Below are 16,494 nucleotides of genomic sequence, written 5' to 3'. Positions count from 1 at the left end.
AGAAGAGCCCAGACAAAAACAACTACAGAAATCTCTTATGTGAAAAAGTCTGGCAGAAAATTGTGCGTTTATTTGGAATGCCATTGATCAAACTAAAACGTTAATGAGGAAAACATGTTTTTTTGAGTTCCTTTAAATCAGCTCACCTCTTGGACAAACAGACTTTGGGCCTCCCTCTCTGCATTTTCAGGCACTGTAGGGTAAAGTGTTCTCCCTTGCCGCCTCAAAGTCGAAATCTGTCAAACAAAGTAACAGTTTATTCAACAAGAGCAACAGAAGAGGGAAATTACAGGAAACATGACAACACCGTAAAAGCGAAATTGAAACAAAATGTGGAAGACATCGCTCAAGCTGGACACCTTTTCCCACTATTACAGTTTGTGGTCTCAGCTGGACACGGTTGCTCGTGGGTGTTCTTTTAAATATTATTCTATGTTTGAGAAAGGACTGATGGTTTTCTGAGGGTTCAAACAGGCAGTGTGTGAGGGAGGCAGGATGCTTGTCCACACCGCTCAGCTCCGGGAACCACAGACACACCCTGAGTCTGGCTCTCGGCCACTGTTGTACAGATGCACTCTGAGTAATCAGCATCCCAGCACCTGAATGCTTTGTTTAAGCGTTTTATTAGTGACAAACATATCACAGCATTGACGATAACCGGGATATTGGATTTTAAGCCTTATGGATCATTTGTTTATCAGTTCATCTGGTTGCATTTTCACTTCTCATCATGTATAATTGCTCTTTTTGAACGGTTTTGTGCAGTTATGATGACAGACTCTTTCCATCTCCATACGCCCGTTATTTTGAGCGCCATTTACTTACCAAAGAGTCAAAACACATAATGACCAAAATTAAAGATGAATTTGACCGATTCTTCAAATTTTCTATAGATATCGCAATAGTATCGTTGTCGTGAATTCTTCTTGGCCATGAACAAACTGTGGAGTGAAAATCTGATGTTGTGACACCACTGACCTCTAAACAGCTGTGCTTTGAGATAAAGCTAATATGGCCTAACACATAAAGTGAATACCTTTACGAACTAGACCTCGTAGAAAAAAAGAGAACACTCTCCATGACAAGGTATCATTGTTTGAACGTCCACGTACTGACTCATAAGGTCAACACTGCTTAAGTGTACACTATTACTACTTTTACCACAGAATAAAAATATTCATCCCCATTTATAAACACAACGCACATTGCAACTTCAGAGTTGTGGTTGAATTACATTCATCATTTCCTTGATTCCCTTATGATAACAACTGCAAGGTATTTTGGATGGCTCTTTCAGTATTTATGTAGAAAACAAGAAACAGAAACAGACGCAAGAGAATTTGCCTCATGTGGCTGAAATGTGGCAAAAACATCAGACAAATCCATAACCTCCTACACTGGGACTGCCTCCAGAAAAAAGCAGGTGGTCGCTAGATGGTCAAAGCACATACATAAGTATTTAATGATAAAAGTATATCTCTCAGGTAGAAAACCAACAGGTCAGTTTTAGTGGTTTTTCATGTGAAAGCAGGAGCTCGATTAAACCTGCCCTGAGCAAAATTATGCTACGTACAACAGGATCAGCATCAGGTCTTGGCAAGAGGATTAATTCTGAAATTTAAAAATAAAGTGCATTAGACCACAAATAATCCCTGAGAGCAAGACTGAAATATAAATATAACCATTAAGTGATCACAGTTCAGCTGACTGAGTTAAAAGAGAACAAGTGAATTCAGGCCTTGTGCGAGTCAAATGCTCGTCAGCTGTGTCAATGTGCTCTGTGTTTTCTGTGACGTGAGGGACGCAGACAAAACCTCGATTATGTTTTCACAACACATTTTATTGAAATGAAAAGCACTTTGAACAAAAATGTGCTCAACGTCTATGGTTTACAGTTCAATTTACCACAGACTGAAACAGATGAAATTATTTTGACCACACAGTGTTTGTTTCTCATGAGAAAAAAAAAAACAACCAAAACATTAGTTAAGTTTTAATAACACAACAGTCAAAGGTGTTTATAACCTCAAAAATATAACAGCGTCAAATTCAGCCCAGTGATGCCTTGATTAATTAATAGCTGATTGATTATAGTTGAATAATTGTTTGTCATCATTTCAGCTTCTCAAAGGTGAGGATCTGCTGCTCAAACAATTATAAAGTAAAGATTTTTTAGGTTTTAGACTGTCACCTTTTAAACTATAAAACTTCGACATGCATCTTCACTGTTTTCTGGGATTTTACAGGCCAAATAATGAATTGATTAATGATGAAAATAATTGATTAATGAAAATTATCACTGACTATCGAGCAGCATACGGCAGGTTTCTTGGCTGTGGTGCCATATTTCACTGCTAATGCATCATGCTCAAATACAGCAAAAAGTATGAAACCAGTCGTAAGAAAGTTTAACAGGAATGGATTTGTTTGAGAAATGAAAAACAGTACTTTATAAAGCAAACATCATCACTGCAGTCATGTGCCTGTCCTGACATCTGAACTAACACTTTGGTAAAATCGCTAAACTGATATATTTCTCTTTTACCTCACTGTTCCTCTGAATGACCTTGCACTTGACTGAGAGCTGCTACATCAACTATGACAAATTCCATACCGGACTTGTATTTGTGAATCTGAAGACTCCCCTTCCTCTCTGCTAGCCAGGTTTCCTGCAGAGGAGATGATAATCTTTGCAATGCAAGCAGCAGAAGTAAACAGGCATGGAGGTAAGAGGGAGCCAGGAAATGGGCAACAGGAAGCGTTTAATTGGGCTACAAGTCAGAACCATGGCATCCTCAGGTGAAATAAGCCCAAAACGAGCAGGGGATATAGCTACACCCAGCAAGACTCCATTAACATTTTATTTGGAAAAATCATTCTCCTTCCTCAACCTTTTCTGAACCAAGTGTGCTTCTGGACATAACCACCTCAGTAGTGGTTTCATATTTTCAAAGTTCAAACTGATATTAAAGGATAAGACCACTGATATTCTATATTTTCCTAACTGACAACAAATCAAGACCAAACCAGCAATTCATTTATCACACCAAGAATTGCTAGCCATGATATATCTTGTTCCTTTGCACCACAAATGTCCATTGTTGCCCAAGAAAATGCACATACATGAGTCACATGGATGACATGTTCCTTTACATGTAGGAACATGTAGTCCATTTTGAGTCAGTACACACACACACGCACTTATGCTGCCACTGCTGTCCGTGGCTGAAAGTAGTATTCAACAAATAAAGTATTTACTACTGTTTGAGAAACGTTTGCTAAAAACTACAATGTCCGCAACACTTTGAGCCTTTGAGCCAAATGCTAATGTCAACATGCTAACGTGCTCACAGAGACAATGTTAACAGGCTGATGTTTGGAGGGTATAATACCTGCCATGTCACTACCGGCTTTGTTTAGCATGTTAGCATGCCATTTGGTAATTAGTACTTAACAGCATACGGCTGAGGCTCACGGGAATGTCAATAGCAGGTATTTTGTCACAAACTGAAGAACAGAGGACAAATTTAAATATTGTCCTCATGGTGGCATTACAGGAAAAGTCAGGGGATCCCAAAAGTGTGTATCATTGATCGCATGAGAACATGAATGAAACTGTGTATGTTTGAGAATGAAATTCGCAGAAATGTGCATCATCAGAGGGAATATACGGCTGTTGGGGCTGGGACGCATGGACAGGGTAGGGAAGTTGGCAGGTATTGAGATTGATATGTCTTTTTTTGTTTTTTTTTACCTACCTTATCTGTTAAAGACATACAGCATGTGGTGTTATCAAAACCTTCAGGAAACTGTTAAGTGGCTGAAGTAAGGGAAAGATAATAATGTAGTATCTACAGCTGCTTTACAGCGAGGAAGGGTGTTAACCTCAAGTATGCCTCAAGTTGAGGAGAATGAAACAACAAGGAAGGAAGGAAGGGCCCCTTCCTGGTAATCCTCAACAAATTTCTCCAGGACCCTCACAGGGAAAGCACAGAGAGACCTAAATAGAACCGCCTCGTGCCAAAAATTTGCACATCAAATTTATATGGAGGTGATACAAACACTGGCTCACAAAAGACCAGCACATGATTTCTGATGTGCCAGTGGAGATAAGCAGAGAGCTGATTTTTATTTTCTACTATGGAGGAGCAGGATTTTAACAAAAATAACATCACAGACAAATGAGCTCTTTCTGCCTTGATTTATCACCAACTATGTATATTTAGCACTGTCGCTATCGTATTGAGGTTTCCGTACGAGCACGTGGTGAAAACACTGGCTGTACCACCTTCCACTCAAAACACCAAACACTGAAGGGGCCTTGACACAGAAGCTGATTAAAACCTTGCCTGAACAGGGGTTTGTGGAGGTTGAAACAGATGTTAGGTTCAATCACTGTGCCCAGTGTGTTTTTTTGTCTTCAGTCAGAATCACCTGTCAGCCCCTGACAACGTGCTGTTTGTGCTGGTATGTTATGTTCATCGCAGCAGGCTGGAGGAGTATGATACAAGAGAAGACAAAGTCAAGGCTGGCCTGCTGTCACTGAGCACCCAGCTGCCAGGTCTTTGTAAACTATAACAACCTGTGGCTTTATATAGAGAACCAGACCCAAAGTTAGCAACACTCACTCTTCACTTTTATTCTATTTCACAGAGTCATCTTCATTGATGAGAGTTTGTACAGTACAATAACTGGGAATTATTTAAAGGTTTAAATAAAGCTTTGCTCTAAATACACTTAAGTCCTCTTTACAAGTGTAGCTGGCAACCTCGTCAGGTTTAGTTATCCGGGTCAAAAAGTGGTTTTGGTCGTTCATAATTTGCACAATGACAATGAAAAAAAATTGTGTCAAGTGTGTTCTCACATGACAAGATAAGCCTGTAGATCACATAATGCTAAGATTCAACTGCAAAATGATGCTTTGTTTTTGTCAAAAATATCTTGTTGTTGCATTGTAAATTAGGAAGGTTTACCTATTTGGTTCATTCAAGCGTTCACAAATAAATAAAGTGTGTTTTTTTTTTGTTTGTTTGTTGCTATTTAGTAGCTGACTTAAGGATGTCTTCAGAAATTCTAATAGTGTATAATAGTTACTAAGTATATTACAAAAATACTTTGCAGATTATATGATAAAATGCTAATGTGTAATGCTTTTAATGAGTTTACAGGAAAGGAGGGGGCAGGGAGAGACGGGGCAATAACATGCAACAAAGATCCCCGGCCAGAAGACACGTTGAGGACATTTGGCTCATGTTTGGTGCCATAACTCCTCAGCCACAGGGCCTCTTCAGATGCATTAGCTTATTAATTTTAACACCTGGTATGATGGTGCTATAAAAGACTGTAATGACGCAGCAAAGAGAGTAAAGAACATGAAGCTCTTGTTCAGATTTCTTTAGTGTCCAACTAACACTTGGTTTTGATTCCTTCAAAGAAAACACCTTTATGTGAAAAAGTCACATCTTATATACATTTTTTTTATCCTCAGTGTATCCAATTACAGCTCCTACACCCGTATGACTATGACATCGAGGACCTCCCCAGATTTTCACATTAAGTTACAGGTGGGAAAGGGACTTGAGAGGATGCATTTTCAGTGCATTTTCACTATTCTACACTCACAAAGAAACAATAAATAGTAACTTTATACAACATTTGCCACTGTATATAAGCCATCAAAATCACTCTTGTACCATCTTATTCTGCAGTGTAGGCATTCAGGCAAAAGCTGTTAAAGTCATCATGGTGAGTAAAACAAAGACTTCTCTCTCTGTGAGGAGAGCTAAAACAATAAAAGCTCAGACTCTACAAAATTTCCACTGTACTATGAGACAGAGTTGCAGGGTCAGATTTGAGGACATCTCATTGCTGCTGTTGGTAAGGACATATCTTTCAAAGAAGTCTCATTTCCTGAAGTACCAGCACTGGGCCAGATTTCCATTTTAGATTTTCCGTCCTCATCGTGGAAAGTGTGAAGGGAGTATACGTCCTGTGCAGTGTGGCTAGAGATAACGCTTGCTCTGTCACAACATAGGGGACAGAATGAGCCAATTAAACAGATGGCCCCTGACCCCTGTCTCGCTACAGCATGGAAGGATGTATACAAAAGAGAGCCTCTGCAAATGACCCCACCCAATACTCAAACACTGACTGCGTCAGGGACAAAGGAAAAGATGGAAAAAGCCAAACAAATACAACAAAGAAAGCATGCAAGTGGGTGGGTAAATAATGTTGGACACATAACAATGGTGTTTGTGTGTAGTGAAGACTTTTTAATGGCTTACAGTATAAGGTGTGACTTATCTAAATCTACCATTAACACACACTCGCTACTACTAATTCCAGCTATAATACCCAGATTCAGATTTACTGCACTGAGGCCTTTTGCGCCAGTTTTCAAGTGCGGATGTGACACGTTCCCGCCCAGTATGAAACAGGTATAAAGCTCACCTCGAAGTCCTCCAGTGGGAACTGTAGCATGTCTCTGAGGACATCACTGAGGATTTGTGTCTTCCTCTGCACCAACACATTTTCATAGTCCAGTGGCTCAATCACCTTCGGTTTCACCTGGAGAACACAAACAAAGCACATTGTGGGACATCTGATAGAAATTCACAAATACTGCTAACAGTAAAGACAAAACACACACAAAGGGACAGTTTTTAGGATGGTGCTCAGCCCTTCAATGAGCAAAATCCAACAAATGAAAGAGAAATTGGAGGTTGCGTATGGCACATATTTATTTCAAAGAAGGTACTAATGCCAGATGTCACTAAAGTACAAGTAGTAGGCCTAAATTTTATTGATTAATGATTATACTTTCGATTGGAGTGATGACAGAGAATAGTCTGTATGCGAAAAAGAAAAGCTCATATGAAATTTTTATATTCTGATATTCTGTGATGTTGTGATGTTGTCCAAGTCTGCACAGTTTCCAAGCCAAATCCATGGCTTTGGTGTTGGAATGGTGTTGTGCATAGACAGGCATTGAGTTTGACTGACTGTCACATTGTGTTTTACCAACACATTCTATCTGTGAGATACACTGTGATGCATCAATCAGCGCTCCATCTGTCCTCCATCAGGTCCCGATGAGCTTATCCCTCCGTGAGAGCAAACACACATGACGTGTGTTAAGAAGCAGACACTACATACAACACACTTATCCTTTACAGCATGAAACGAACCTCCATCATCCTCATTTACTTTTAGTGTACTTAAGAGGAGCCCTCATCAGAACTCTGCTTGAGCTTGTAAATGCGGTTCAAGAGCAAATGTGGTGATGTTATCAAAAAGTGATTATGGATTTACGGTGCATCAAGTAACACTGTCTGCATCATGCTGAAGAGCTGTCACGCTAAACTCCGGTGGCCTCGGCTGGAGAGAGCTTATGTGCTGCAAAGACACAGTAGCCACTAGATGCAGAGTAAGCTGTCAACACTTCTAGCTGATAGGATGGGAGGATAAATGCGACAGCCAGGGAGACAGTGAAGTGCAAAATGAACAGTAACACATTACTAGACTTCAGGGCTGACCGACAGCACAGCTCACATGTTGCCTCCACATCTGGGACTGATAATACTAGCATGATCTCAGAGGGAGAGTCATGGATATTGACCTGCTTAAATACATGTTGCTAGCAACCTTGTTAATAACAGAGCACAACTCACACTGAGGACAGAAGGGGCAGGACCTTGAATCTGTTTCAAGGACAAGGAAGGGATAGCAGACCAGAGATGGTGCCACCATGTCTGCCAGCTAGAGCAGGTTGTGACATTATCAGTCGACCATTTACTCACAGCTTTATCTGAACATAGTTACAATTGAATAGAGTCATGCTTCAGCGAAGCGTTTTTTTTTTTTTTCTCTCTACCAAGAAATAGGAAAGGTAGATAGATTGATGCAGAGATTTGGGCAGGACAGGTAGGTCAGGAAGGAATTAAAGACGTCAGAGAGAGATAAGATGTATGTGTACGTGTCTGTGTGTCTCCTGAAGCGACGTAAATGCCTAAAATCTCTATATCTCATCTACACAGCTGGTCTGAACCAGGCAGTGAAGCCTTAAGAACCCCAGCCACACAGCAGTATTGTAATGATGTACCAATGTCCAGAGATAAAACAAGCAGACAAACCAGGAGATTCACAAACACAGTCTGCAAGTGAAAGGGAGTTGGGGTGAGATGCGAAAGGGATTAATAATGAACAGCCTTGAGATGTTATCTCAAAAAGAGAGGAGAGAGAGTCGTGTATTTTGTCACCCCATCAAAAAAAAAAAACTTTAACTGTCCCAAAAAGCTGGTGAAGCTGAAGCTAAACACCAATGATTCACATGGATATTTAAAGAATCTGCTAAAAGATTTTACATCATTAAAGATTTGGTGCCCTCTTCTCACCAGTGATGGATTCCTAACCCCACCTTGTTGTTGCTGACTATTGTTTTCCTCCAAACCCCTATGGGCTCTTCCACACTGCTTTGTCAGTGATTGAAGGTGGTCAACCACACAGTCCACTCAGCACTGAGTAAGAAAGTGAACATACATAAGCAACAGCTCTGTCATTGCCCTAACCCACAGTGGTGACCATGGTCAGTGGTCCTATAGTCCCAGCTTCATACTGCATTACTGTCATATTAGTACTTGGAATATATTAGTACTACTTTTTAAAACACTTGTTGAGTCTTTGTCTTATAGACTGAAAATACAGAACTTCTAGCAGTATTTTCTCACGTTTTTAGAATCTCTAACAAACAAATTTGAATACAAGATAAAAAAAATGACCAGAACAATGAAAGCTGTTAAGTCAACAAACAGACAGCCATTCCTGGAAATAAAACAGAAATTTGTGAAGCCATCTCCTCCACTCCCTCTTCACAGCGATCTTGCAGCTGTTAAACCACAGCACCCACTCCTCCCATCACTGCACCCTCACACAGCATTGAACAATGGTGCTGTGTAGTGCCTCCCTACCAACTGATACATTCAATCGTTCACTATGCTCCAACCACTGGACACCCTCATCATAGGACAGGAGATTATCGCTGTCATCACGGTTGACTTTTGAGCCAAATAAAATGTTTTACAAGCCGAGGTCATCTTTGAGATTAAACTGGAGGAAACTGTGCACTGTTTTCCTTCAGGTAGTTAAGTGTTGGTAAAGTTCAGCATTCCTCTAAGCTGGTGCTAACGTTGCAAATTTTGAATATGAGTTGGCAACGCTGTGTGTAGTGAAAGAGCTGGCAAAAATGAACCAGTACAGACGCTCACATGACACCTGCTTTGGGGCTTTATGACTGTGGTTAACCTTTATAGCACTGCAAACTGCAAGATGTACATGTAGATCAGAACAGCTTTAAGCCAATAGAGATTTGGACAAAAATGTCTCATACGTCTTTTATAAAGTCCTTGAAAGACTTACCAGCACCTGTGGCCCCGTGTCTACCTCAGACTCAGCTGCAGCCAAGCTCCTGTACTGCTGCGGGCTCTCAATGACCAGCTCCTTCTTTGGAGCTCTACTAGCCCTTCCTTGCATTGTCAACAACTGAGGTAAGATATCTCCGAGCTAGATCCCAAAGAGAAGTGGACAGCCAGCATATCCAATGGAGAAAAGTCCTGGTGTTAGAAAAACAAAAGTTTGGGAAGTTTTGTATTTCTCTACTTGTGCTGACACCCTCCCTCTTCAGACTCCTCTGCCTGTCTGAAAGCAGCGGACTCACACCCAGGCTGAGGAGATGGCCCCTCCTACCCTCAGCTGTGCTGCCTGGGGGAGTAAAACACCCTCAAACACACACACAATGAAGCAATCTGACCCCACACTATCCACCTGCACAGTGACACAGGGTTGACAAAAGGCAAACAAAAGACACACATTCCTCAAGTATTACAGTCTGGTAAGGGACTGTCCACACCTTGTGGGGACAGCTGAAATAAGAGCTGGCTTACATTTCATCCGGAGGAACAAACTCAGTGAGATCGAAGTGAAATGAGACAACAATGAGGCACTTCAATCGCTTGTGTACTGCAATTTTCAAAAGGAACCACTCAAGCATATACAGAATCCATACAGTGTGAGGCCACTAGCTAACCAATCAGCTGCAGAGATTTAGCAGTGATTATTCATGTAAGCATCACAGATAAGCTGCCAGAGTGAGCTCATCAGACTGTAGCAGGCACTTCAGAAACAACTTGGACTATTCTTGACCCACATTTAATGCTAAAGAGTGAGGAGCTCATTCAGTACTGTATATGAAATCATTCATCACAAAGCGTGACACACCGTCATGACTACGGCTGAGACGGAGTTAGGATTAGGCCCAGCTTCTGTCTCAACGTTGTTGATGCAACTGCTTGAGGGGCATTCCAGCATGACGCAGACCAAGTCAACCCACCTAGGAGTGGGTCCGACCTACAGATTCCTCAGTGGGCCACAGCAGGGAGGATGTTATCTTTTCACGCCTGCGTCTGAGCTTAAGGCGAGGGGGAGGGACCAGGTCAGCTCCCCAGCTGCTCCTCTCCCACTGTCACATGCCCCTGTGGGCCCCCACACAGGGTCTGTTACATTTAATACATCGATATAAATGATCAAAAGATTGTTTCATATAAAATGTATGCAGAATTACACAAAATAATCAAGTAGATGTTGGTTGGAAATTGGTATCAGAGTTTACACTATACAAATTGTTTGTATCATGCCAAGACAGATGCAGCAGAAGTCAGTAAAACAAAATACTGTATTACGAAAAGGATTAGTCAAGTAACAGATCAGTCAATCCAATGATCATTTCAGTCATCTTTCATGAAAAAACAGTGAAAAAAACATGTGGAAGGGTGAGAGAGAGTAAGTTAAGTCTGCCCTGCCTTCATGCAAACAACTGCAATGCCGACTTTATATTTTAACATGTGTACAACAGAAAAGCAGATAATTATCGAGTACAGCTGGGTCTGCAATTCGGTAAGGTCCTGTCCTCACTCAAACCCCAAGGAGCCTGCTTGCCAAATAATGAGACACAACATGTAACTAAACGACCCTTGGGGAACTGTTGGAGGGTGTGCTTTTTCACTTTTAAAATGGAGGCCAGGGATGTATAAATATTGTTGAAATAACACACCAATGATGGAGGCTGCCCACTCCTGCTTCCAGTGTTTGAACTTTTTTCTCACTGTACTTGACAGTGAGATGTATGCAAAGAAGCCTTGTGTGAAATTCTATTTCAGAATCACTTTATGTTTTCCCTTACCTGTTTTAGTTTCTTACAATATTTTTTGGGCATTTGGCTATTTTTGAATAGTAACAGTAGAGATAAAAACAAAAGGCATATGTATGTAGGTGACCACTAAACAAATCTGTAAGGTAAGCTACTGGACGGAACAACAGACTTTGAGTCAAGATCCTGTCTGGCACACCATAATACACATTCTGATGACAGCATAAGAAAATCTGACTAAGGTGTGAGCTGGTCTCTGGCATAGATTCAGATCAGCATCTTGGGGCATATCAGCTCAGTAAGGTTGGATTTAAGGGCAGCAGACTGAGTCATCATACACTTCCTGTCTTACTAAGTGTGTGTCAATTTGTAAATATACTGTACACAACACTGCAGAAATACCTCAAAAGTAAATCCCATACATAGCAAGCAGGTGCTTTCAACAGAAGCAAAAAAATGCACTAGGATTACATTTGTTACTTACATATTTCTACAAACTGCACTTCATTGGATGAATTCCAGCTTGGACGCTCACTGCAAAAAGCACAGCGTTCTCCTCCCCTTTCTCTAACCACGGTCCTGAGATTAACTTTATCAGACATCTTTGTAAGACACGCGCTTGTTTACCGCATCGCACTCTCCGATTCATGATATTAAAACTGTTTACAGTTCAGTCCATCAAGTCATTCTGCATTTGGACCAACCAGACACAGAGGAACAACAGCAGACAGTTTATTGTTCAATAGAAATGCAATTTGGGGGACCTTCTATTCAGCAACACTAAGGCATACAGACTCAAATGATAACCCAGTAGCACAGATAGAAATTTTCTTTAATGAAGTTAAATGTGCATAGAGAGTATTACTTCATTTCAAGTGTAGACTTTGATCCCTGACAAAGGCAGACTTCCTCTTTCTATACTGCAGGCCTGGCACATTATTCCCACATAACACATTGTTGTTGCACAGTGCTCACATTTTTTTTTTTTGGCTTAGAGTTGAAATCAAATTCAAACCTTGCAATGTTATGGAGATTTATCCTTGCAAACCAGTACAAATGTATTTCTTTGGGGCAAGTTGGCATTTGAGTCTCAGCAGGAAAGTGGCAGAACAAACACTTGTGTTGAGCGACAAAATGTTCCAATGGCAAGAAGCAGGCCAACAGGATGTTTTGGAAGAGGAGTATTCTGCTCAAATGCCGAATATGCCCAGTACTCCTTTAAATGAACTGGCAGTGCACATGTACAAAAAGAGATTATATCACTGAAAAACTGGTTCTGGCTTTGTCTTCTAAAGCCATTTAAGACTTTTACTGGCTTTCAGCGCATCATCACTGAGATGATGATTATGACGAAAATGAGAGCAAAGTGGATTTAATTTAAATTCACTCTGGCACATCATCTTGCAAAATAATCAAACAAAGTAATTTATCTTTATTTGATTATGCAGAACACAAATTATAATGACAGTGTGATCAAATTTGGTTAGTACAACATACGTCAGAGCATAATAAAACTTCATTATCTCCATCCCCTTTGATATGGGCATTGAAGCAATGCTGACCAGACTCACTACAAGATGTTTGTTGTTTCTGTGTAAGTAAACACACTGTACACACTTCAGTGCCAATAGTGATTCAGATAGGTGGATTTATTGCTCTTTTTCCTCTCATTTCATTTAGTTTGTTGTTATCGTCGTGCAGTTTTTACACAGATTTTTTAATTGGTCAACATTTATCAAGTTGTATTTCTCAGCCTGGACGGCACTACGACTGGGCTTCTTGATTACATAACAAGGACTTGATGCAATCACTGGGCCTTCCCACCATGGGCTAAAGAAAAACAGGGTGTAACCAGGAATGTAACAAAAACATGACCCACCCCTCACCGTCCCGCCACAGCAGCAGCACCAGGACCCACCGTCCTGCAGTCTCATTTCAGTGCACCCCCCCCAGAGAGTACTGAACTGTGAGCTGAGAATGAGATTTTAACATGGGGGTAATAATGACACCACACCGCATCTCCAAACTCTGTGACTCTGTGAATAATGTCTCTGTAGTAGGATGTGGGATACAATAGCATCAAAAATAACAGGATGTAACCGTGAGGCAGAGACAGTCGTCTCCAACAGCGGAGCTGGAAAATGAAGTCTCCAGGAACTGTACAGTAGTACACACAGTAATACAATTTAAAGGAATCATTAAACATATCATTATTACAATACTTAAGGCTAATACAGATAGAGAAAGAATTTAGGAGAGCTTATTGATCAGCCCGACCCTTAAATGTAACAAACAGTACTGAATATGAATAATGCTGCTGTCGAGTCTGTTGGAAAAACAAACTGCTGTTGCCAGAATGTCTTTTAAGCACATGAGCCTGAGTGGTGGAGATAATGGTCCTGTGTATCAGTCAGCAAGTGAGCAACACAAACACAACCACACAAACACACGCACACACACACTAACGTGTCAATGCTGTGACGTTTGAAGCCTTCCTTAGAGCAAAATATTAGGGTGGCTAAAATGTCTCAGAAGTAGGAAGCAATCAACCCTGTAACATGCAACGTGTGCTGTTGTTTTACTGTAAATCCATTAGGCCATGACATGAAAGCTATAAGGAGGGTGATCTTATTGGCTGTCAGTGCTGGTAGACACGGTGTGTAATGCTGGTTTTCTGTGTTCCACCTTTAGAGAAAGAATCAAACATCAGCATAGCAGACTAAATGTTTATGCAGAAACAAGATCTAAACTGTATTTGCAAAATATACACAAAATGAATATACAGATGACAAAACGTGATTTAAACCTGCAGCGCAGAACTTTTGTCTCCCTCCCCTGGAAGTGAGCGTAATTACACAAACACTGTCTAAGTGTTTGTGATGCTTATAGCCTGCTTGGTCACCACAGCTACTTCATCCTTCAGCTCTGGCAAATGATCTTTGCCGGTTGATGTAAAATTCAATACATACATAAACTGAATTAAATACAGAAATACATAATTAAATGCATACTTGAATTAATAATGAATTAACTGCTTGACCACCAACCTCACTGACACAAAAATAAATAAATAAAAAAATGAAAAAAGTAACTCAACTAGATTTAATGATTTATAGATAATTTCTTTGGAAATGTATTCTTTGTTTTTTAGTGTAGTCTGCATGAAGCAGAATGACGCTGTTGAACTGAACCAGCATATAACTGCTGAGTTTAATTTAGAACACATATCACCTCCCGGGGAGAATCAGATGTGAGTTTCCACGAGGAAGGAAAAGGCAGAGCAGAAAGCCATAATAAAAACAAAAACAGGTCTTTTAATTACTCACTCCATGCCTAGAGAGTAAAAATCAGCTTCCCACAGAAAGCTTTGTCTGTATTTGTGAGCGTGTGTGTGTGTGTGTGTGTGTGTGTGTGTGTGTGTGTGTGTGTAAGTGAGTCTGGCCTTTAACCCCATCATCTCTGTTTTAAACTCCCAGAAATAATGACCTGCTGCAATCAGAAGGAATTAAAGGGCAGACATGGTTTGTATCTTTTTATAACCAGAACAAATGGATTAAAAAGGTGCAAAGAGTGATGAGAAACAACAGCCTTTACAGAGAGGGCTCTGTGCTGCTGCTCAGTTTTACAAGTTACTGCAGAAAGTTTCAGTCATTATAACCTACAGAACAAAATGTGGATCCTTTAACATCCTATATTATCCAGAGAGATAACTTTGTTAGCATTAGCTGCCAGCTAAAAATGCTTTAACTCATGTCCCTTTTACACAAAGATCTCACTATACTGAAGTAAAGAAAGCACATCATTAGCTCAGCCTTGGTTTTTTCACATCGTACTACCTCTGCTGCTGGCTTTAAGGCTGAGCAACAATGCCCTCCCACTCAGTGTTCCTATGTGTTATATAGAACAGTGAGGTAGAATAATGATGCAACATTATTGCCTTGCACAGGTATGCCAGTTTATAAGGCATGGCTTCAGCAGTAACATGATTGACATGACTATGAAAGTACTAGTTGTTTTTTGAAAAAAGTTACCTTACCTTACGCGTTAACACACCCTAGAAAAGTTAAAACTAAAATTAACTGTTGTAACAATAAGTAAGGGAAAGAGAGAAAGATTTCAGTTGTATTTGTGAATCATCTGCTAACCTTTTGCTTTGCTGGTTTCAACACGCAATACGGCTGCTTTATGATGAAAAATGCGTTAAGCAAACCACACCCACTGCACAGATTTAACTACTGGTTTGTAAGACTGCTAAATGCTGGCAGCAGATTAATTGACCCCCGTCTGGATGATTAGACCATCCCTGAGCCAAGAGAAGCAACCGTGCCCTTGACCTAATTCCCTGCTCTCAGCCGGAGCCACTGTCACTCAGCCCTCTGCTGTGAATCCGACGAACCATCGACGGGAAGGAGACATCACACCCGCGGTAGTCAGTAAACACAAACAAGAAGGGCAAGGCAAGCTGGTACGGAGCAGCAGAAGCCCTGCCAAGCCCGCCGGTTTCCAGATGAAGAGCGGTGATTGATTTCCAGCAGACACAGAACTCACTGTTCACCGTCTGTCCTCAACCCCCTCACCCACAGAGGCTTTAACCCATGCAGCGCTCAGTGAGAGGCAAGAGCCAGCCTTCCTACTGTCCTACATTTTCTACTGCTAACGCTAATGAATACATATTCACAAAGCTGAAGTGTGGATGACTGCTGTACTTACATCCGTAATCAGTCACACAGAGAAAAGTACCAATGGCAGTTGGAAGTGAAACAGGTGTAGTTTTGTGTCAGTGTGGGATGTTTCACCGGCATAGCAAAAAGGTTGTACTTTCAGCACATATTCAAATATTATTAGCCTCTGAATCATTCATCAAATTCATGCCCTGTATTTTGTTGTCTCAGTAAAGCAAAAGAACAGGGAGGGACTGCAGTATGAATAATTTACAGACATGTCAAAGTAAACAGGACACTGAAGAGCGGTCCTGTAAGAGAAATAATACGTTTTAGACATTTAAAGATAGCAGTCCACACGGCATGCACGCTATATAATAAGTTATTAATTAATCCTATCACCAATTTTATGATACAGCAGCATTATAAGAAAGTTGATAGTGAAGTTAATAGAAAAAACTATATTGAAAGTAACCTTTACACTGAACTCAGTGGCATTTGCCACTGTACTAGAAGGTAAGGGGACTTACTGAACTACAGTTTTATAATGTGTAGCTTAAGGTGTATCAATCAATTAGTGGATGGACTAAAAATTAATCAAAAATATTGCTATTTGGTTTAGGTAATTCATGA

General features: G+C 40.6%; 1 protein-coding gene across 11 annotated transcripts in view; it reads right to left on the bottom strand.

Moving 5' to 3' along the window:
* zmp:0000001200 (dedicator of cytokinesis protein 9) overlaps positions 1 to 16,494 on the bottom strand; it is a 72,284-nt gene that overhangs the window by 35,183 nt on the left and 20,607 nt on the right. For 8 of the 11 annotated variants that reach the window (XM_046403474.1, XM_046403479.1, XM_046403481.1 and 5 more), the window contains 2 exons: positions 6,451 to 6,567; positions 147 to 236 (listed from right to left, as the gene is read on the bottom strand). In XM_046403474.1, coding sequence (XP_046259430.1) covers positions 147 to 236; positions 6,451 to 6,567 — 207 coding nt within the window. Of the gene's footprint in view, positions 1 to 146; positions 237 to 6,450; positions 6,568 to 9,414; positions 9,707 to 16,494 lie in introns of those variants that run through there. The other 3 variants (XM_046403475.1, XM_046403480.1, XM_046403482.1) reach the window with 1 other exon arrangement.

Source organism: Scatophagus argus, chromosome 11, assembly GCF_020382885.2.
Source record: "Scatophagus argus isolate fScaArg1 chromosome 11, fScaArg1.pri, whole genome shotgun sequence".
NCBI lineage: Eukaryota > Metazoa > Chordata > Actinopteri > Scatophagidae > Scatophagus > Scatophagus argus.
Note: the sequence above shows the minus strand (reverse complement) of the source record. Positions and strands in the feature narration are given on the sequence as shown.